Raw genomic sequence first — 22,122 nt, forward strand, 5'->3', positions numbered from 1 at the left:
GTGGCTTGCGCCTGTAGTCCCAGCTACTCTGGAGACTGAGGTGGGAAGATCCCTTGAGCCAAGCCTTGAGTTCAAGGCTGCTGTGAACTATGGTGGCATCACAGCCTTCCAGCCGGGGTGACAGAGGAGACCCTTGTCCCTAAAAATCAAAAGAATTTTTAAATGAGATATCAAGGCACGAAAGGAAATAGTGGAAACTTAAATTCATATTGTTTAATGAAGGAAGCCAATCTGAAAAGGCTACACACTGTATGATTTCAACTATATGACATTCTAGAAAAGGCAAAACTATAGAAACAGAAAAGATCAGTGGTTGCCAGGGGCTAGGAGGGGGAGAGGGATGAATAGGAGCACAGGGGACTTTAGAGCAGTGAAACTATTCTGTAAGACACTGTAGTGGTGGATATTATGCATTTGTCAAAACCCTGGAATGTACAACTCAAAGAGTGAACCCTAATGTAAACGAAAGACTTCAGTTGGTAATAATGTATCAGTATTGTTCACCAAATATAACAATACCACACCCAAGATAAGGGAGACTGAGGCAGAGACAGGGAGAGTATATGGGGATTCTCTGTACTATCTGCTCAATTTTTTTTAAAGCTAAAACCGCCTTACAAGACTTTAAAGTCAGCTGGGAGGGGTGGTTCACGCCTGTAATCCTAGCACTTAAGGATAGCTTTAGGTCAGGAGTTCCTTGGAGACCAGCCTGAGCAAAAGTGAGACCTGTCTCTACTAAAAATAGAAAAAATTAGCTGGGCGTGGTGGCGTGTGCCTGTAGTCCCAGCTACTCCGAGGCCGAGGCAGGAGGATCGCTTGAGACCCGGAGCTGGAGTCGTGGAGGTTGTGAGCTAGGCTGCCGCCAGGGCACTCCAGCTTGGGCAACAGAGCTTAACAATGTGTCAAAAAAAAAAAAAAGACTTTAAAGTTTGTTGAGCACAAATACTAAAATTGGCACGATATGGAGAATGTTAGGATAGCCCCTGTGTGAGGATGACACCAAAATTCATGAATCAGTCCAAAAAAATGATAACAACAAAAACAAAGAATAAACTAAAGTGTTAATTAAAAGAGGAGTACATGAATGACTCCATAAAAGAACTTGATTAAATTACCTCCAAGGTCATTTCCCGCACTGAATCACTCCAGCTCTGGGCCAGAGAGTCCCCATGTATAAAACCACGCAGAGGTCTGAGTGTCGTGCTTGTCCCAGCCCAGGCGGAGGCTCTCGAGCCATCCAAGGGTCCAGGACAGTGCCCGAGATGCTACTCGTCTGGGCGCCCAGCCGGCCCTGCGAGTAGCCAGCGCAGCCCGGCTCCCCAGATTCCCACCCGCGGAGCGCCCCCCCCGCCCCCGAGCCCACGCACCCACGCGGTCTGGCAGCCACCGCGAGCCTAGGCCCCGCCCCTGCGCGCCATTGGCTCTCCGATTGGACAGCTCCTGGAGGTGTGGCCGGAAGAGATGAGTCTGACTGGCAGGGGCGTGGCCGAAGGTGTGCGGCGCAACATGGCGGAGCCCTCGAGGAAGCGGCCCTGCGGTCCGGTAAGGTGGCGGGAGCCGGGATCCCGGGCTGGCAGTGGGGTGCAGGCGTGAGAACGAGCAGTGTAGGGGCCCGCGGTGGGGTCAAGGCGGGCCTCCTGCTCCCTACTTCTCGCCGATCCCAGGCCGGAAGCCACGGAAGTGCTGCAAGCTAGTTGCCGCGTGTGCCTCGCCTCGGATGAGCACCCGAGGCGGGAGCGTGGTTGGGAGCTGGGGCTGGGGCAGCGGAGGGTAGCCTTTGGCCGGAGCCCCCTGTGGTTCTCTGGTACCAGCTGGATTACAGAGCAGTTGGGAGCCTGCTCGCAATCCTGAGCCTTTTCGTGGTTTGTGTCTTCTGACTCCCAGGGCGACTGTGGGCAGGTCCTGCCTCCTGAGACTCAGTTTCCTCTTCTGTTCCGTGGGAACTCATTCTACAATTTACTGAGTGCTTACTATGTGCCAGGTCTGGTCCCAGGCATTGGGAGTACAGCGAGTCTCTGCCCTCCTGCCGCTTCCTGGGGCAGCAGTGTGTGGAGGTTCCCTGGCTTCCTCATCGCCTCCATTTAGAGGGGGCGGATGACTGTGGTGAGCAGCAAGTGGATTTCCCAGGTGTGACCTTTAGCCTCACAGTCCTAATCCTTCCCCTAATCCAGGGTGAACATGGCCAAAGGGTTGAGTGGCGAAAATGGAAGCAACAGAGTAAGTAAGGGCCCGGGGGCTGGGAAGAGTGTGTCCCCACTTCCCCTAGACCACTCCAGCAATATGCAGCCAAGCCTTGGGGAAAGACACCAGCTTTGTCCCCTCCAGATCCCACAGCACCCAAGGTGGGGAGGCAGGGGCCAGGATCCCTGGGGTGGTTCCCTTGCTGCCCTCTGGCTGCTCACCCAGCAGCACTCCAGAGCCCCAGCTGACTCAATGAGAGGGAACCGTTCCTTTGATCAATGGGCGTGTTTTCTTATCTAGAGAAAGAGGAGAAAAAGAAGTGGAAGGATCTCAAGTTGACGAAAAAACTGGAGAGGCAACGGGCACAAAAGGAACAGACAAAGCGCCAGGAGGAGGAGGAGGCCGCTGCACAAAGGGAAGACCGAGGTGAGCAGCCTAGGTCCTGGGGAGCGCTCCGGGTTGTCGCCTGCAGCAGCTGTCCTACAGGCAGAGCAGAGAACGTCATATCTGGAAGGGCCCTTAGAGACTAGTGGGACCAAACATCTTGTCCTGATGGAGAAACTGAAGCCCAGATCAGGGGAGGGACTCAGCAAACTGAGCTCTAACCCCCTTCGTAGATAGATTCCAAGCCTATGGACGGTAAGCATCATATCTCTTAACTTTATACCTCTAGAACCTCATAATCTTTTTGTTTTTTGAGACAGAGTCTTGCTCTATTGCCCAGGCTAGAGTGCTGTGACATCAGCCTAGTTCACACCAACCTCAAGCTCCTGGGCTCAAGCAATCCTCCTGCCACAGCCTCCCGAGTAGCTGGGACTACAGGCATGCACCACCATGCCCTGCTAATTTTTTATATATATATTTTTTTAGTTGTCCAGCTAATTTCTTTCTATTTTTAGTAGAGACGGGGTCTCGCTCTTGCTCAGGCTGGTCTCGAACTCCTGAGCTCAAACAATCCGCCCACCTCGGCCTCCCAGAGTGTTAGGATTACAGGCGTGAGCCACCGCGCCCGGCAGAACCTCATAATCTTCATGATAGTTATTTTTTACTTTTTAAAAAAATTTTTTTAATTGAGACAATATTTTACCATATTGCTCAGGCTGGTCTCAAGGGATCCTCCTGCCTCAGCTTCCTGAGTAGCTGGGATTACAAGCATGTGTCACTGCACCTGGCTATTTTTTTACTTTTTTACTGAGTATTTCCTTTGTGCTTTAATTTAATTTTTCATTTAATAATAATAATAATGTCTCCTTTTTTCTCATCGTAAATAATACATGCTGAAAACAATACAGAAAACTTCAAAGAGTAAAGGAACAATCCCAGCAAACATTATATTGAAAGTTTGTCCAGACATTATACCCTCTTATCCAAATGTAGAGAGGGGTATAGATACAGTTTTACAACAATGAGACTATTTTATCTATGTGCTTCTGGACCTGGTTTTTCTCATCCCACATTACACCCTGGGTGTTCTTCCACATCAATATATCAGGATCCACCCTAATAAAATTCTGCCAGACTGGAATCTGTGGAAAGTCAGGGAGCCACCTTTTAGCCTAGTAGAGCCTAGTTACCAGTGAGGACGGTGACAGTGGAGACAGCGACCCAGCAAATCATCCGTGCCAGAGACCAGGAAGCCATTTATGGGTGGTATCTCATGTGGCTCCCTCCAGAAAACCCTAGGAAGGAGAGAATGTGGGGGTTCCTCTAGAGCCAGAAGGCCTGAACCCATATCTTAGCTGCCCCACTTATTATATGACCTTGGGTCATGTATTTGACTTCTCTGGACGGAAGCCTCCTCACCTGAAAATGGGGATAATGGCAGTATCTACTTCCTAGGGCTGTTGGGTTAATATGCACAGATAAAGTTAGATGTTAGCTCACTTTTTTTTTTGAGACAGGATCTCACCGTTGCCCAGGCTAGAGTGCAGTGACATCATCCTAGCTCACTGCAGGCTCAAGCTACTGGGCCCAAGTGATCCTCTTGCCTCAGCCTCTCTAGTAGCTAGGACTACCGGCGTGCACCACCACACCCAGCTAATTTTTCTACTTTTTTGTAGAGAGGAGGTCTTGCTATGTTCCCCAGGCTGGACTTGAAATCTTGGCCTCAAGTGATCCTCCCTCCTCAGCCTCCCAAAGTGCTAGGATCACAGGAGTGAGCCACGGCGCCCAGCCTTAGCTCACATTATTATCCCCATTGGACAGCTGGAGAACTGAGACAGAGAGGGGCAGAGCCAGGATATGAGCTTAGGCCAGTGCTTCTAGCTTCTAACCACTCCCTGGCCTTGCCCAGAGGGGCCCTGCTCAAAGGAGCCTTGGAGATTGCTGCGTCCATTTTCCTCCTGGGAGATTAAGGCCCAGAGAGGGGAGTTGAATCTATTTTGCCAATGTCAAAATTCTTGCCAGTTGGAAAATTGTCTTATCTTGGGACCTGGGGACAGAGGGAGGCGAGGGTGGGACCCTGACTTCTCAGGCTGACCAGGACACCCCTCCCCTGCCCAGGGCGGCCTTGGACCCTGACCGTGGCCCTGCCGGGCTCCATCCTGGACAACGCCCAGTCGCCCGAGCTTCGCACCTACCTGGCTGGCCAGATTGCCAGAGCCTGTGCCATCTTCTGCGTGGATGAGATTGTGGTGTTCGATGAGGAGGGCCAGGATGCCAAGTGAGGGGCCATCCCACAGGGTGCCGGGGCTCGGGGAGAAGGGAGGGGCTGCCAGGATTGGCGTGGCTTCACCCTGCCCTCTGTCTACCTGCTAGCCCTTCCTCAGTGCCCTGCCTGGAATTCCCCCACTGTAATCCTTCACGGGTAGAGCTGCCAGGCAGGGGTGGTGGCTGCGGAGGGAACACTGGGTGGGAGGAGCTCTTGAAGGGGCTGCAATTGTATCTTGAACCCTGTCTTCCTCTCCCAGGACTGTGGAGGGGGAGTTCACGGGAGTCGGCAAGAAGGGGCAGGCGTGTGTACAGCTGGCCCGGATCCTACAGTACCTGGAGTGTCCACAGTAAGGGGGTGGCTCCCCTGAGCGTGAGGGAGGGGATGTCAAAGTGGAGGTCAGGTAGGAGGCGGCCTCCCCTGGCCTGGGTACCTCTTCAGGTCTGCGTTCTTTACTAGGTACCTGAGAAAGGCGTTCTTCCCCAAGCACCAGGATCTACAGTTTGCAGGTATGGCCGGGTGAGCCCAACCCCCATTTCCCATGGATCACCCCGCGGACACTGAGAGATCACCCGGTCCTACCGCTGGCCAGCTGGGAAAGCATACCTGGGGGGCCACGGCCTGTAACTGGTGTCGAGCAGCAGTTCTGTGGCGGACCCTGAACCGTGGTCCCTACTGCACCCCCGTGTGCTCTAGCACCTTCCAGACCCCTGCCGGCCCTCCCTTCCACAGGGCTCCTGAACCCCCTGGACAGCCCTCATCACATGCGTCAGGATGAGGAATCCGAGTTCCGAGAGGGCATCGTGGTGGACCGACCCACGCGGCCAGGCCACGGCTCCTTTGTCAACTGTGGCATGAAGAAGGTAGGAATGAAAAGGTGGTCCCGGACATACCGCGGGGACACACCCTGGCTTTGGAGGACGGACGGCAATGTGGTAGGGAGCCCTGGACCTGCCTGCAGATCCCTCACTGGTGCAGATTCAGCCCAGAGGAGTGCCCCAAACAGGGCTCAATAGATAAAGCCAGGGATGAATTTACTGTTGTTTAAAAAGTAAATCTGAGGGCTGGGCACAGTGGTTCCCAGCAGTTTGGCAGGCTGAGGTGGAAGGATCGCTTGAGGCCAGGAGCTCGAGACCAGCCTAGGCAACATAGAGAGACCACGTCTCTACAAAAAATAATCATCCAGCTGTGGCGGTGCACGCCTGTAGTCCCAGCTACTCAGGAGGCTGAGGCAGGAGGATCGCTTGAGCCCAGGAGTTCAAGGTTACAGTGAGCTAGGATCATGCCACTGCACCCTACCCTGGGCAATAGAGTGAGACCCTGTCTCTACAAAAAAAATGTTTTAAGTTAGCTGGGCGTGGCGGCCCACTCCTGTACTCCTAGCTACTTGGGAGGAGGATCCCTTGAGGCCAGGACTTTAAGGCTGCTGTGAGCTATGACAACACCGCCACACACCAGACTGGGCAACAGAGCAAGACCCTGTTTCTAAAACAAATACGTAAAAATAAAAAGCAAATCTTAATATAAGAAAGCTGATTAAAGAAAGGAAAAAAAGGAAATCAAAAAAAAAGCACAGACCAGGATGACACACAGACAAAAGGGGAAAAGCATGAGAAACCCTCAGAAGGGGAAGAAAGTGCCCCATTAAGGACGATCAATTCAAAATGGGCATAAAACATAAAGAAAATTGTCATTTGTCACAGTTCCCATGTTAAGCATTTATCTCATGCCAGGCCTTGTGCGATGTAACAATAGCCATTGTTTATGGCAAGTTTGGTTTTGAAACGGGTCTTGCTTTGTTGCCCAGGCTGGCCTTGAACTCCTAAGCTCAAAGGATCCTCCTGCCTCAGCCTCCCGGACTACAGGCATGTGCCACCATGCCCAGCTTGTTTGTGGAGAATTTTTTTTTTTTTTTGAGACAGCCTCCCTCTGTCACCTGGGGTAGAGCGCAGTGGCATCATTATAGCTCACTGCAACCTCTAACCCCTTGGCTCCAGCGATCCTCCTGCCTCAGCCTCCCAGAGTGCAGCGATTACAGGCGTGAGCCACTGCGCCCAGTCGTGGAGAATTCTTTATTTGACAGATGAGGAAACTGAGGCTCAAAGAGGTTAGTTAAGTGATTTCCTCAAAGTCCTATAGCCAGTTAAGTGGCAGAGCCACCAAAATGTAGAACACTGGGATTTTATCTACTTCCAGTCTGCGCCAGGCCCCAAGCCTTCGTTGTTGACCACTGTGTGGCATGAGTGGTCTCCTCCCAGCAGGTCCAGCAGGTACCAGAGCGAGAGGAGGATGGGGTGACCTGGACCCCTTCGGCTGCTTTCTGGCTCCACATTTCCCCTGGTGGCTTCTGGGAGAGTGGTGACCCCTGCTGGTCTTGAAGGGAACGCCACCCATTTCTTCCGGTTTCTCCCCAGGAGGTGAAGATTGACAAGAACCTGGAACCCGGACTTCGGGTGACCGTGCGACTGAACCAGAAACAGCTCCCAGGTATCTGTAAACTTCCCTGGCTCCTAGGGTGGCCTGGCCATCTTGAGGGCTCAGGGTCTCCTCCATCCACTTCCCTGTCCCCTCGCCCCACTTTATAGACTCTGTTTCCCCTCCAGGATGCAAGACCTACCGCGGCAAAGTCGTGTCATCACAGGACCCTCGCACGAAAGTGGGTCTCTACTGGGGCTACACCGTCCGATTGGCCTCCTGCCTCAGTAAGGACGCAGCTTCCGTCTCTGAATAGCCATCCAGTCCTCTGTCTGGGGGGTGGCAGAGAGCCTTGCTTGACCCAAAAGTCAGACCAGAGTTCTCGTCCTGCCAAGTTGCTGTGTGTCCTTGGGCAGGTGCCTCTCCTCTGGGTCTCCCTGACCGCATGGCCTTGACCGCTGGTCTGACTTCTGGCGCAAAGTGTCGCGATTGATTACTGACGTCTGCTGTAGGGGTGGGGGTGGGGCACAAGGCCAGAGAAGCCAAAGGTCCACTACACGTTCCGGCCCCACCACTGCCTAGTTCTCCCCACCGAGCACAGGCTTGGTCTCTACCCTGCTCATCCTTGACTTCCCAGGAATAGTGGAGGCCTGGGCGCAGCTCCCGTACTGAGCGTCCTTCTCCACCCCACGACACACACACGCACCCACGAAGCTGTGGCTTGTGGGGAGCAGGACCCCCCTGAGCTGGCCCCACCCCCAGGTGCTGTGTTCGCTGAGGCCCCCTTCCAGGACGGCTACGACCTGACCATCGGGACGTCAGAGCGAGGCTCGGACGTGGCCTCTGCCCAGCTCCCCAGCTTCAGGTGCGTACTGCCTGGGGCGGAGGAATGGGGCCGGGAACCCGCCTGGTGGGTAAAGCTGCACAGGCTGGGACCCGACTCTGTGTGGCAGCTGCAAGTGCTGGGGGCTGTGTCCAGTGGGCTTTGATTAACGGTCGGTGACCCCCTCCTGTGGGTGCCAGGCACACGCTCGTGGTGTTTGGGGGCCTCCAGGGGCTGGAAGCTGCAGTGGATGCGGACCCCAACCTGGAAGTGGCAGAACCCAGTGTCCTCTTCGACCTGTACGTCAACACCTGCCCCAGCCAGGGCAGCCGCACCATCCGCACAGAGGTGAGCCCGCCACCTCCCCTGGGCTACCAGGGCCCAGGCCTCTGCCTAGGGGCCTCAGGATCTCTGGGGATGGGGGTTAGCCCAGCTCTCTCTCTGGAACCCAAACCCCACCCAAGCAAGGCTGCCTTCTCTGGGGATGATCTCCCCACCCTCTGAGCCTCTGGCCACAGCAGTCTTGTGGTGTGGACAGACTCGAGTGCAGCTAGGAGTCAAGAATCCTGTGTGCTTGGGTGGGTCCTGTGCTCCCAGGCTTCCTCAGTGGCCCCAGCTCTGCCACTTCCTTGCATGTGACATCCTTGGGGCTTCCCTTGCATCTCTGTCCCATGGGGAGCCATGTGCAGCTAGCGCTGAGAGCCTTAGTCCTGGGCACCATGGAACTTGTGCACCCACTCTCCGGGTCAGCACAGAACACGGTGCTGTGCACACTCTGCTAGGGGGAGGCTCCATTGCTCCCATCAGTCTCAAAGGGGTGGTCCCGACAGGTGGGCCACCCCAGTCTACCCGTCCCTGAGGCCCTGCCCAGGCCAGGTGCCGTGGGCCTGTCAGCCACACCCCCAGCAGGAACCTGGGCTCCCACCCTCCAGCACCTGTCCCCGGGACTGAGAACTTCCCACCCCTCACCTCACCCTCCTGGGCCCAGGGAGGTGGGCCTTACACCATCCTCCCCATTTTACAGCAGAGACAGACGCAGGCTGTGCTACTCGCCGAGTGGCAGATCGATGGTGTGGACTGGGCCTGTCCTTAACCTTCCCGGGCCCTGCTCAGGGCAGCCGACCCCATGGGGCTGGGTCCTGAGTGGTCAGGCACTGAAGGCAGGCTGGGAGCCGGGCACCTGCCAGCCTCCCAGGCCCCAGCCCACTGCCTGCTCCTCTTACAGGAAGCCATCCTCATCTCCCTGGCCGCCCTGCAGCCTGGCCTCACCCTGGCGGGTACCCAGCCCACCTGACAGCTCTATCGGGTGCGGAGCATCCATGAAGCAGCAGTGAACCCGGGGGTTCCTGCTGGTCACCAAGAACAGACACAGCCAAGACTTGTCCCCAAAAACAACCACTTTAATGAGACCCAGCCCCCCACGCCCACAGTCCACAGTCTCGCCGGGCTGCACCCTCACTTGCTGCCGGCAGTGATGGCCTTGAGGCTGCCTGCCCGCGCCAGGATATTTGGCACGAAGAGCAGCCCAGAGGCCCGCTCGATGCTCTCGATGGGCACCAAGAAGCGCTCCAGTGGGATGGCCTCATCCACAGGCGCGTTGGGCATCACGTAGGAGCGGAGCTCGATCTGTCCACCCACCGCCTCCAGGATCAGCACCTTGAAGAAGTGCGTGGGCACTGCCACATGGTTCTTGCCAATTACCTGGTACTTCACATAGGATTTCCCGTCAGCTTCTGTCCTGTGGGCAGACCCAGGCAAACATGGGAAGCGGGCCTGGTTGAATCCAAAGCCACCTCCTCCAGGAAGCCTTCCATGATCTGACCATGACTTCTGTCAACCCCTCACTGTGAGGTTCTGGGCCCTGCCTGGCTCCTTCTTGCAGCTGGGAACTCTTTCCAGGACGAAGACTCTTTGCCCTGGTTCTTCTCATGCCCAACACTGGGCCAGGCAGAATTGGTGACAATAAATGTTGCTTAAAGAATTGAGCCTCCTAAATAATTCACATCCATCTGCGCAGACACTTGTTTATTGCCTGTCTCTCCCAGTGGACGTAAGCACCAAGTGGGCAAGGGCCGTGACAGCGGAAACCCCCGCTCCCAGCATAGGGCCTGGCACACAGCGCACGGTAGGTGCAGGATACTGGAGGGGTGACTGCTGGGCTTCCCCTCAGCAGTCTTCTATTTCACTTGCTAATCAGCTTATCTGTGTCCGCAGATAAAGGGGAGCCCCCCTTGGGGGACCCTTGCCATTGGCCAGGCCCTGGGCTAAGCATGTGGTGTCTCCCACCCCACTCGGTCCCCCAATAACTGTGAGGTCACAGGCTTTATCCTCATTTTGCCAGGGAGGATACTAAAGTTGTTTGCTCCTGGCACCAAGGGACTAGGTGATAGGGCCTGGATTCCATCCCAGGCTGCTGACTCCAGAGGCAGCTGTGCAGCTGCGACCTATTGCCTCACCCAGTCCCAGTCTCCAGCGGGCCGGAAAAATCCCTTAGCACGCCCCAGGGAGCTCAGTGCCTTCCACCTGGGAGGCAGGGCTGCAGCGGGACAAGAGCGCGCGCCCTGGGCCAGGCAGATCTGAGTTCAAACTCCGGCTCCGCGCAAGGGTGAGGGAAGAGTGCTGCAAGCAGAGCTTGTGCGTCGGCGACTGCAAGGGTTTCCATCTGGGCAAAACCCAGGGCTGGGGGTGTGTGGCAAGGGGTGACAGACCAGAGATGGTCCAAGTGGGCACCACAAAGGTCTCTGGCTCTGGAAGTGGAAAGGGGGGGCTGAGGCCAGGAAACAGACTTGCCAAGAAACCAGATGAGTAGTGACCTGGTATTGACCCAGAGTCTGGACAAACCTGGCATATGAGTGTCAAGAAGGGGCATCATAAGTGGGAGGCCCTGCCATCCTCTGGGCCTGGCTACAGCCTCACCTGGGCAGGAACAGCGGCCCTGTGCAGACATAGACGTTTTGGTAGCTGCGGGTCAGGCTGCGGCTGTACTTCTCCAGGTTGTTCCAGGCATTCTGGTTGAGGTGGGGCACCTGGTTGGGCAGGTGGGGCTCAGTGGGACTGTGACCGGGACCCTACCCCCTCCATCAGAGGGCTAGCACCCCTGGCAGCCCAGCCCATGCTCCACCCTCATGGCCTTGAGCCTCAATTTCCTGGTGCTTGCTAGCCACTCCCCTGCAGCTGTCCCGCCCACAGCCCAGGTCTCAAAGTTTCAGCTCCTAAGAGCTGCATGAGGAAGGAGCACACCTCACCCTTTCAGAGAGGGACTGAGGCCTGTCCCTGCCCCTACCCAGGGGTTCACAGGAAGGCTAGCCCTGTCCTATTTCAGGCTGATCCATGGGCAGTGTCCAGCTGGAAATGTCATGAATCTGCCTGCATTGCTTGAGCTCCCCAGGCCTCAGGACAATGGAAAATGGGTAGGGGACTGAGCCGCTGGGAGAGAAGTTAGGGAAGATGCGGTGGGATGCTTGCACCCCATGAGATGCACCCAAGCCCCAGCTGGGTCTCCATCCACTGGGTGCTAGGCCCTGCTGGGAACAGGCCTAGATGTAGGGCGGCTGGTCCAGGGTGCACAGTGACTGGCACAAGCAGCCCAACTGTGCCAGGTGTCTTCCTCGTACCTGCTCTCAGGCAGGCAGGGTAGGACAACAGCTGAAGGCTCAAGCTCCACTAGACAGACTGCCTGGGTTCTCTTCCTGCTGTGTGGCACCGGGCCAGTCACTTTGCCTCTCTGAGGCAATTCCCTCCTTATAACTAACAACCAGTGAGCTAGGAAGTGTGCTCAGTACTTTTACCTGCACTGTCTTCAGTACTTCGCCACTACGAGAGGGAGATGAATAATAGTATTACCCCCCCCCCCATTTTACAGACCGGGAAACTGAAGCTCAGGGAGGTGCCAGGAGCTCATCAGTTCGAGTTCAAGCCCTGGTCTGCCTGCAGAGCCGGTATCCCCTGGGGTCCTCCCTCCCACCTGGGGCGCTCGGCCCGATTAGAAGGGCCTAACCTAGAGCGCGCACTCGAGAGCTCCTCCATTCCGCGGATGCACGACCGAGGTTCAGAGAAGCCAGGCTCTTGCCCCGCTTTCCGAGACCCGCCCTGGGGCGCAGGCGATACCTGGGGCGCGACGTTGCTCAGGTAGAAGGTGTCGTCCATCGCCTTCTGGCTCCAGCGGTGGTTGGCGGCGGCGGCGAGGTGGCCGCGGTCGAAGCCGCTGCCGCGGTAGTCGGCATTGGTGGCGCGGTGGTACGCATGCACCGAGTCGTCCTCGCGGAAGTCGCACGAGCGGCGATCGCCGTCGCCGCGGAGCCGCTCGGGCCGCAGCTGCTCGACCACCCAGAGTGCGCCGCGGGTGCGCGGGTCGTAGCACAGCACGTACGACTCTCGGCTCTTGAGCTGCGCCAGCCCGGGCAGCCCGTACTTGGCCAGCTCGCCCGGGCCGCGGCCCGCCGGTCCCCCGGGCACAGCTGGCAGCTCGGCCGCCGCCGCCGCCACTGGCAGCACGGGCAGCCGGCCCAACAGCCCCGGCGCCGCCTGCGCGTCCGCCCGCCGCCGCCGCCAGCCCTCGGCCGCCGCGCCCAGCCCCGCGCCCAGCGCCAGGCTCAGGCCGAGCCGCAGGGCCCGCATGGCCAGAGCGCCGCGGGAACCGGGACCGGGGCGGACGGAGGGCGCGCTGCCACCGCTGGCGTCCGACCGAGGCTCTTAAAGGAGCCGCGCCGCGGGCCACCGCGGGGAAGGGGCCGGTGGGGGCCGGGGGCGCTGAGATGACCTTCCTTACCAGTCACAAGCGCCCCGAAGGGCTTGGGACTCACAACCAGAGGACGCAGGGCCCGCGCCAGGAGTGGTGTCGTCGGCGCCCTTTCTCTGCCCTTTTAGGATGCGCGCTGGGGGGCGTGGCACCGCCTCAGCTCCGCAGTGGCCGCCGGGAGGTCGGCTCAGCGGGAGGATCGCTCCTCCTCTGCGCCTGCGCAAGGAACTCAAGGAGCGCAAGGCGTTGCGCCTTTGCCAGCACCCGGGAAGGGTCGAAAACTACTCTAAAGCGCTTTTATTACTACTCATTTAATCCCGAAACCGCCCCAAGAGGGAGCGCCTACTTGGCAGAGCAAGGACAGGACCCCAGATCTGTCTGACCGCAGGGTGCTTTCCTAACCATTATACTATAAAACAAGCCCCAAATGCTACTAGATTGGCAAAGAGTTTCACGTTAACACTAGCGGGAGGACAAGGATGCAGGCAGCTGATGCTAACTGCTGGATGGAGCAGAAACTTGGCATAATGATTCCAGAAAGCGGCTTGACAGGATGGATGAAGCCTTTAAAAAGTTCATAATTTTCAAGCCACACAGAGGACTGAGCCAGGGAAATTGGAAATGCAAGGATTTCAAACACGAATATTCACCACAGTATCACTTACACTAGAGGATGAAATAAGCAAAATACTCAGAAACAGGGACTGGTTAAGGACATTTAGCATACTACATGCAATAGTATTCAGCCCATAAAAATATTTTTTAATCATAGAGCAACTTGCTGCAATAAACATAGGAGTGTAGATAACTCAACATATTGATTTCAAATCTTTTGGATATATACACTCAGAGGTAGGATTGCTGAATCATATGGAAGTTCTATTTTTAGTTTTTTGAGGAGCCTCCATACAGTTTTCCATAATGGCTGTACCAATTTACATTCCCACCGTCAGCGTATTGTATATACAAAGGTTCCCTTTCCAACACATTTATTTGTTTGTTCGTTTATTTAAGACAGGGTAGTCTGGCTCTGTCACCCAACTAGAGTAGAGTGGCATAATCACAGCTCACAGCAACTTCAAACTCCTGAGCTCAAAGTGATCCTCCTGCCTCAGCCTCCCAAGTGGCTGGGACTACACAGGCACATGCCACCACATCTGCCCTCCATGTCCTTGACACGAGTTGTGTTTTGTCTTTTTGATAACAGCGATTCTGAGTGGTGTGAGGTGGTATTTCATTTTGGTTTTAATTTGCATTTCCCTGATGATCTGTGATATTGTGCATTTTTCCATGTATTTGTTGACCATTTGTATGTCTTCTTTTGAGAAATGTCCGTTCAGGTCCTTTGCCCATTTTTTATTTTTATTTTTTTCCCTCTTTCCCCCTTTGCCCATTTTTAATCAGGTTGTTTTCTTGCTATTAAGATGTCTGAGGTCCTTATATATTTTGGATAACCCCTTATCAGATGCACCGTTCCCAAATAGTCATAGAGTATTGCTTAGATACAAGGTGTCCCAAAAGTTTCCATACAAAGGAAAACTTTTGTAAAATTTTGTAATTAATATTTTGTAAATAAAGGTACATTCAACTAAAATTTCCCATTTTTCCTATGTATGGCAACTTTTGGGACACGATTAGAATATATTCTGAGAAACGTTCGGCGATTTTGTTGGGTGAATATCGTAGAGGGCACTTACAAAACCTAGATGTATAACCTACTCCACACCTAGGCTATATGGTACAGCCAGCCTATTGCTCCTAGGCTACAAAGCTATACAGCCTGTTACTGAATACTGTAGGCAACTGTAACACAATGATATTTGTGTAGCTACACATATCTATAAACACAGAAAACGTACAGTAAAAATACAGTATAAAAGATAAAAACTGGTACACCTCTATATGGCACTTACTATGAACGGAGCTTGCCGGACTGTAAGTTGCTCTGGGTGAGTCAGTGAATGGTGAATGAAGGCCTAGGGCATTACTGTACACTAATGTAGACATTATAAACGCTATTTATGTATGCTAAATTTATTTAAAATATTTTTCTTTCTTCAATAATAACCTTTACTGTAACTTTTTTGGAGACAGAGTCTTGCTCTGTCGCCCTAGGTAGAGTGCAGTGGTGTCATCATAGCTCACAGCAACCTCGAACTCCTGGGCTCAAGTGATCCTCCTGCCTCAGCCTCCCAAGTAGCTGGGACTACATATGCCAGCCACGATGACTGGCTAACTTTTTTATTTTTAGTAGAGATGGAGTCTCATTCTTGCTCAGGCTGGTCTCCAACTCCTGAACTCAAAGCGATCCTCCCACCTTGGCCTCCCAGAGTGTTAGGATTACAGGCGTGAGCCACCATGCCTGGCCTTACTGTAACTTTTTACTTTATAAATTTTTAATTTTTTAAAACTTTTTGGCTGGGCACAGCAGCTCACGCCTCTAATCCTAGCACTCTGGGAGGCCAAGGCAGGTGGATCGTTTGAGCTCAGGAGTTTGAAACCAGCCTGAGCAAGAGGGAGACCCCGTCTCTACTAAAAATAGAGAGAAATTAGCTGGACAACTAAAAACATATAGAAAAAAAATTAGCCGGGCATGGTGGCATGTGCCTGTAGTCCCAGCTACTCAGGAGGCTGAGGCAAAAGGATCACTTGAGCCCAGGAGTTTGAGGTTGCTGTGAGCTAGGCTGACTTCACGGCACTCTAGCCTGGGCAACAGAGTGAGACATTGTCTCAAAAAAAAAACTTTTTGACTCATGTAATAAATACTTAGCTTAAAATACAAACACATTGTACAGCAGTACAAAAATATTTTGTTACATCTTTATCCTATAAGCTTTTCTTGTCTTTAAATTTTTTTAATTTCCTTTTATTTTTTAAACTTTTTGTTAAAAACTAAGACACACATTAGCCTTGGCCACACAGGGTCAGGATGATCAGGACATCATTAGGCAATAGCAAATTTTCAGCTCCATTATCTTATGGAACCACAGGCGTACGTGCAGTTCATCGTCAGAAAAGTTGTGTGGTATATGACTGTGTGTTCTTCCATTCCATAGGTTGTCGTTGTTTCTTCAAGCTGTTGTTTCCTTTGCTGTGCATATTATTAGTTTGATGTCTATTTTTGCTTTTGTTGCATGGGCTCTTGGGGTCAAATCCAAAAAAGTCACTGCAGCGTCATATCCATTGATTTTTGTACATGGTGTGAGATGAGGGTCAAATTTCTCCCATCTGCAAGGGGATATCCAGTTTTCCCAACACCCTTTATTGAAGAGACTGTTGTTTTCCCATTGTGTTCTTGGCACCTTTGTAGAAAATCAATTGATCATAAATGTATGGGTTCGTTTTCTGGGCTCTCTATTCTGTCCCATTGGTTAATGCGTCTATTTTATGTCAGTACCATGCTGTTTTGATTACTATAGCTTCATAATATATTTTGAAATCAGGTAGTGTGATGGCTCCAGCTTTGTTCTTTTCACTCAAGATCACTTTGGCTATTCAGGGTCTTTTGTGGTTTCATGTGAATTTTAGGATTTTTTTTCTATTTTTGTCAAAAATGACATTGGAATTTTGATAGGGGTTGCATAGAATCTGTAGATTGCTTTGGGTAGTATAGACAATTTAACAGTATTAATTCTTTCAATTCATGAACACGAGATATTGTTCTATTTCTTCATGTCTTCAATTTCTTTCATCAATATTTTATAGTTTTCAGTGAACAGGTCTTTCACCTCCTTGGTTAAATTTATTCCTAAGTATTTTATTTACTTGCTACTATTGTAAATGGGATTTTCTTGCCTTCTTCTCAGAGGGTTTGTTGTTAGTGCACAGAAGTGCTGCGGGCTTTGTATCCTGCGTCTTTACTGTATTCACTTATTAGTTCTCACAGGTTTTTTAGGCAGACTCTTTAGGGTTTTCTATATGTAAGATCATGTTAGGAAATAGACAATTTCACTTCTTCCTTTCCTGTTTGGATACTTTTCACTTCTTTCTCTTGCCTAGCTGCTCTGGCTGGGACTTCCAGGACTATTTTGAACAAAATTGGAGAGTGGGCATCCTTGTCTTGTTCCTCGTCTTAGAGGACAGACTTTCAACTTCTCATCATTGAGTATGTTGGCTGTCAGCTTTTCATACACGGCTTTTATTGTGTTGAGGTACATTCCATCTGTGCCTAATTTGGGTTTTTTTTCTTTGAGACAGGGTTTCAGTGTGTCCCCCAGGCTAGAGTACAGTGGCATGATCACAGCTCACTGCAGCCTCAAACTCCTGAGCTCAAGCAGTCCTCCTGTCTCAGCCTCCTGAGTAGCTGGGAACTACAGGCATGCACCACCACGCCCAGCTAATTTTTAAAATTTTCTACAGCGAGTCTTCTGGTTGCCCAGGCTGGTTCCGAACTCCTGGCTTCAAGTGATCCCCCTGCCTCAGCTTCCCAAAGTGCTAGGATTATAGGGGTGAGCTAACCCAGCACTAATTTGAGGGTTTTTATCATAAAAAGATGTCAAACTTTGTCAAATGCTTTTTCTGTATCTAATGAGATGATCTAATTTTTAAATCTAAAAACTTGCTATGTGATCATGTGTTTTACCTCCTTCTCAAGTCCACACTCCCTCCTCCCGGAAGCTGCAGATTGCTGTGGCTGAATTAGAAGAGTTGAACAGGCTCTTCCAACAAGGATTTCGTGACCTGTTTCTTAGACCACTGAGAGACTCTGACTCCATCCCTGCTCAAACTTTTCTCCCTGTTCTGAGAGCTTAAAGGTTTCAGCCCATCACAGCACCCAATGCCCACTGTAAAGAATACATGATTTATTAAAGACATCATCAACAGCATTGATTCAAGGAACAAAACAGATGAAAAAAACAAAAGCAGACTAACATTCTGACTCTGGAGTGAGACCTGCTGAATTCTTACAGCTCAATCTGTAAGTGTCCCAAGCTGGGAGCAGCTTCTCAAGCAGGAAGCCTCAGGCACTCTGGCTCTGTGGGGACCTCCCTTGAGAATCTGGGGAGGGGAATTCACCAAGGGTGACTTCTTTCATCAGGCAGTATCCCACTGGGAGCTCAGCCTAACCAAGACATGGTCCCTGTGCTCTTGACCTTCATCTCAGGGTCAAAGAGAGGGCACTGGGCCCAGCACTGTCAGAGGCAAATCAGATACAGTGATTCAAGTAGTATGGTCCCAGGAGAGAGGGTAGGGGACAGGCAAGAGAGAATGCATCAGGTGACCTGGGCAGTGTCTGCTGGGTCCCAGGCAGTGGCCCAAGCCTCAAGCTGTGGAGGAGTCCAAGAGGGGCTGAACCACCAGCCGACAAGTTTTGGATAGAGGCTGGACCAGGCTGGTAGGAGGCAGTGTGTCTCTGCCTCATCCCAGGGGTCCTTGAGTCTGGCAAGGACATTGGTTCTCTTTGCTCCTTTACAGAGAGAGCTCAGAGCCCTCTCAGCCCTCTTCCTGCTGGAAAACCAGGGAGGTCCAGGGGCAGGGAGAAAAGATGCTGACTTTGACCTTGAGAAATAAAGAGGACCATGTCTCCAACTCCTTTCTGCCTTCCCAGCCCCACCTCTTATCCCCAAAGCACTTGCCAATCTGCAATAAATAGCCAGGAGTGTCAATAAATAGTAAAAATCTCCTGAATACTGTGTGTTTGGAGAGGAGGAGGAACAGGCAAGTATACAAAGTCCCAGCAGCATCCAAGGAAAAGCCTGGTAAAGGAGCCACCTGGGGGAAGGTGTTTCTGGCCCACAACCAGGCCTGGGAGGGCAGCAAGTCCCACCTGCCAGACTCAGGAAGGCTTTTGGGGCCTGGCTCCTGCTGGCCGTCTGGGAAGCAGATGAGGACATCTGCTAAGTTACCTGGGCTTGCAGACCCAAACCACCTGCCTGCTCACAAAAGGAGGGAGGGTACTTGGTCAGAAGCAGCCCCGCCCTCCCAGAGCTGGGCGTAGGCACACTGTTCCTGATCAGAGTGCACCTGCCCCAACCCTGGGAGCAGCCCAAGCAGGTGCCCAGAGAAGGGCCAGCAGCACCCTCAGCCTGCACGGGGCGGAGGGGCACACAGAGGCGCAGCCATGGCCCTCCTGGCACTGACAGGATCCAGGGCCTAATGCCCAGCTACGCCTGGCCCGGGGATGCGCCAGGTCCCACCTGCCCTTTGTGGGACTCATCACCCTGGGCTGGGACCTAGAGGCCAAGGGAATGACAACTCTTGTGAAGCACTTGGATGCCAGCCCTGGGTACAGAATCACCTTAGTGTCCTTTTCCTTTGGGACAGGAGGGCCTTTGGGGGCACTTCCAGAAAACCCAGCTTTCCTTCTTCCTTCTAAGGCCCAAAGCCTCATCAGTTCTCAGCAGCTTTTGGTTTCTAAGAATCCTGTTATGGGAAGCAGGTTCAGGGCCCTCTAGTGAGGCACTGAGGACTCCCTCCCAGCCTGGGGACCTGGGAGCCTGGGGCCGTGGGATGAGAAAGGATGCAAAGGCCAAGGTTGACCTCCAGGGGCCTTGCTGAGCCAGATGCCTCATTCTGTCTCCCGGTTCACGGGAGTGGAGGGGAGGAGAGAGGGGAAGAGGCTCAGGATAAGGCACCCCAAGAGAGAAGGGCAGAGGGAGAGTAATGGCAAGAGGAACATAGAGTGAGGGGGCACACACACCCATTGCGACAGAGGTGGAGGGAGACAGAGGTAGAGAGAGGGGCAAAGAAGGAGAAGCAGCGAGACCAAGTGGGATTCAGATACCCTCACCCCTCACCCCTCACCCCTCGCCCCCCCCTCACACCCATGTAGAGACACCTGGGGAATTCAGGGACACACACACACCAACACCACCAGATAGATACACAATTAGTGGGAGACACACAGAGTGTGACCTGGGCCTGGCCGCTGCTTAGTGCCCTCAGGGTCACTTTCCCCATGGAGAAGCCTAAGTACCAACCCTCATAAATGGTTGCTGGCCCCTTTGCCAAGCACCTCCCTGACCAGCGCCCAGAAGACCAGAAGCAGGAACTGAGGCAGGAAGGGGCCCTTGCCAGCCTTCCAGAACCCCCAAGTGGACCGTGGCCCTGGAAAAGATAACTTCCTGAGGCCCAACCCTGCTCAGAGGCCTGGGCAAAGGGTCTCAGAGCTGAAGAGCAGGCAGGGAGCCAGGGCTTGGTGGTAGGGAAGGGGCATGGCACAGTGTGCTCCCAGTGGGAGCGGCCTGGGGCGAGGGAACCAGGGCAGGAAGGCCTGGAGTGGATCAATCCTGCAGCTTCCCCTCCGGGCTGGGGTCTCCACAGGCTTCTGGGTGTCCCAGAAGCCAGGGCACCAGGGTCCGGTGGCTGCTCTCCCAAACCTTGGCCTCTTGCTGCCAGGCTACTTTGAGTCTTGGAGTTCCTTGGCTTTCTGTAGGATCTGGCAGACGTCTGTGATGGGGTAATCCTGGGCATGAGAAAGGCCAACAAAATGCCTGAGCCAGCTCACCCTTGGCCATCTCTGCCACACCCGTACCCTTCCCACTGGGGCCTGTCACCATGCTGCTCCCTAGGCCCAGGGCAGGGACCAGAGAGTACCAGACATCCCATGCATGCTGCCCAAACCCTTGCATGGAGCCAACACTGCGCCCACCGCAGCACCACCCAAGGGTCCCACAGCCCTCTCCTCAGGACCAGGACCAGGGCCCTGCTGCCTCATCTCTGCCCTGCTGCCATAGAACCCCAAGCTCCACTCAAACCCAGTACCGGGCCAGGCACTAAGCATCAGCTCCCTGAGTCACCTCAACAACCCTAGGAGTGGATTACTGTGCTCAGGCCTGTCTTGCAGAGCTCGTCAGTGAAGTTATGGAAAACCAACCTAGGCCAGGCACTGGCGAAGAGCCTAAGACCCAGAGAAGCTGTCACTTGGCACTCGGGTCACATGAAGAGCACAGAGGAACGAAGGTGTGAACCCAAAGCTGTCTGGCCCTTGATCCCGTGCTCTTAATCACTGTGTTCCGCTTTCCTACCCCGGGTCTGGGTGTAATTACCAACGAGCACTGCCATGTTCTTGGGGCCTGCTGTGTCCCAGGTGTGACCAACCTACTTGGTTCAGAGAGGCCAAGACATCTGTTCAAGGCCACGCAACACTCAAGGTCAGTGGCAGAGCCAGGATTCAAACCCATATCTAAACCAGATCTGCCTCAGGGCCTGCTACCCTCCACCATTCCTGATCCCAGCTGTCACAGCGGCTGGTGTGGGGTGGCAGCTTGGTAAGCATCTGCCTCATGGCTGAGACTGCTTGCCCCTCCAAACCCCTGTTACCTGCAGGAGCCGCATGTTTACGGTAAAGTCTCCTTCCAGCAACTGCTCCCGGATCAGTCTAAGAAAAAGCAGCAGCAAAAGTGCTGGGACCCTGGGCCACTCTGAGTGCAGGCCCTGCCAGGCCCCTTCCAGCTCCTTCCTCACCACCCACAGCGAGCTTGGTTTGGCACTATCCCAAGGATTCCAGAGGCTCTCTCCAGTCACCTGAGAGCAGCTCCTGCCCGCCCTCCAGGGGCTGAGGATCCTCCCCTCTGGTTCCTCCCAAGGACTGGCCAGGTGAACCAAGGCAAAGTCATGGCCACACACTCACATGAGCATGGCGCAGCAGACAAGGAGGAGGAAGTCAAAGCGGTTGTCATCAGCGAAGAGGGAGTCCCAGATCCGGATGACGTCAGGCAGCAAGAACTCCTGGGACAGCAGCAGTGTCAGCCAGCGGAAGGCAAAGAACTGGGGCTTGATGTTCTGCTCTTGCTGGGGAGAGAGTGGTAGGGAGTGTGGTGCAAGAAACTGGTTGGTTAGCTGCCACATAGCACCATACAGCCTCTTAGAAGTGAATGCAGATAAACACCAGGGCCCGGGGCCGAACGTCACGGATACAGTGGGCCAGGTCTGAGTGCCAGGTACTCTTATGGGAGCGGCACTGGGCCACCAAAGAGCCTCACTTGGTTAAAAAGGCAGGGGAAACTTGCTGCCAGCCAATGTCCTCAGACCTTTTGATTTTTCAAGAGAAGCCACAAACCCAGATTTTTTTTTCCCCCAGAGACAGGGTCTCACTCTGTCACCTGGGCTAGAGTGCAGTGGCATCACCATAGCTCACTGCAACCTCAAACTCCTGGATTCAAGCAATCCTCCTGCCTCAGCCTCTGGAGTAGCTGGGACTACAGGTTACCACATCTGGATAATTTTTCTTTTTTTTGTAGAGATGGGGTCTCACTATGTTGCCCAGGCTAGTCATGAACTTCTGGCCTCAAGTGATCCTCCTGCCTTGGCCCCCCAAATTATTGGGACTATAGGCAAGAGTAACCACGCCCAGCCAATTTATTTTCACTTTTT

The 22,122-nt window shown here is 53.6% G+C and overlaps 3 protein-coding genes across 4 annotated transcripts in view; 1 reads left to right on the forward strand and 2 right to left on the reverse strand.

Annotated features, from left to right (window-relative positions):
* The first annotated feature begins 1,485 nt into the window (after positions 1-1,485).
* LOC105806592 (chromosome unknown open reading frame, human C9orf114) lies at positions 1,486-10,051 on the forward strand. The gene is made up of 12 exons (XM_012639750.1): positions 1,486-1,542; positions 2,172-2,217; positions 2,482-2,607; positions 4,684-4,843; positions 5,091-5,180; positions 5,291-5,340; positions 5,564-5,694; positions 7,246-7,318; positions 7,435-7,533; positions 8,009-8,111; positions 8,270-8,417; positions 9,295-10,051. The coding sequence occupies exons 1-12, from the start codon at positions 1,507-1,509 to the stop codon at positions 9,361-9,363; spliced, it is 1,131 nt and encodes a 376-aa protein (XP_012495204.1). The 5' UTR covers positions 1,486-1,506; the 3' UTR covers positions 9,364-10,051.
* Positions 9,451-12,686, reverse strand: ENDOG (endonuclease G). The gene is made up of 3 exons (XM_012639751.1): positions 12,177-12,686; positions 10,986-11,095; positions 9,451-9,807 (listed from the first exon to the last, which is right to left on the reverse strand). The coding sequence occupies exons 1-3, from the start codon at positions 12,684-12,686 to the stop codon at positions 9,525-9,527; spliced, it is 903 nt and encodes a 300-aa protein (XP_012495205.1). The 3' UTR covers positions 9,451-9,524.
* A 7,283-nt stretch (positions 12,687-19,969) lies between these two features.
* Positions 19,970-22,122, reverse strand: part of TBC1D13 (TBC1 domain family, member 13) — a 15,671-nt gene continuing 13,518 nt past the window's right edge. For both annotated transcript variants that reach the window (XM_012639752.1, XM_012639754.1), the window contains 3 exons: positions 21,380-21,540; positions 21,070-21,127; positions 19,970-20,212 (listed from right to left, as the gene is read on the reverse strand). In XM_012639752.1, coding sequence (XP_012495206.1) covers positions 20,147-20,212; positions 21,070-21,127; positions 21,380-21,540 — 285 coding nt within the window. In that variant the 3' untranslated portion in view covers positions 19,970-20,146. The remainder of the gene's footprint in view (positions 20,213-21,069; positions 21,128-21,379; positions 21,541-22,122) is intronic.

This window comes from Propithecus coquereli, unplaced genomic scaffold (genome assembly GCF_000956105.1).
Source record: "Propithecus coquereli isolate 6110/MARCELLA unplaced genomic scaffold, Pcoq_1.0 Scaffold142, whole genome shotgun sequence".
In the NCBI taxonomy this organism is placed as follows: Eukaryota; Metazoa; Chordata; class Mammalia; order Primates; family Indriidae; genus Propithecus; species Propithecus coquereli.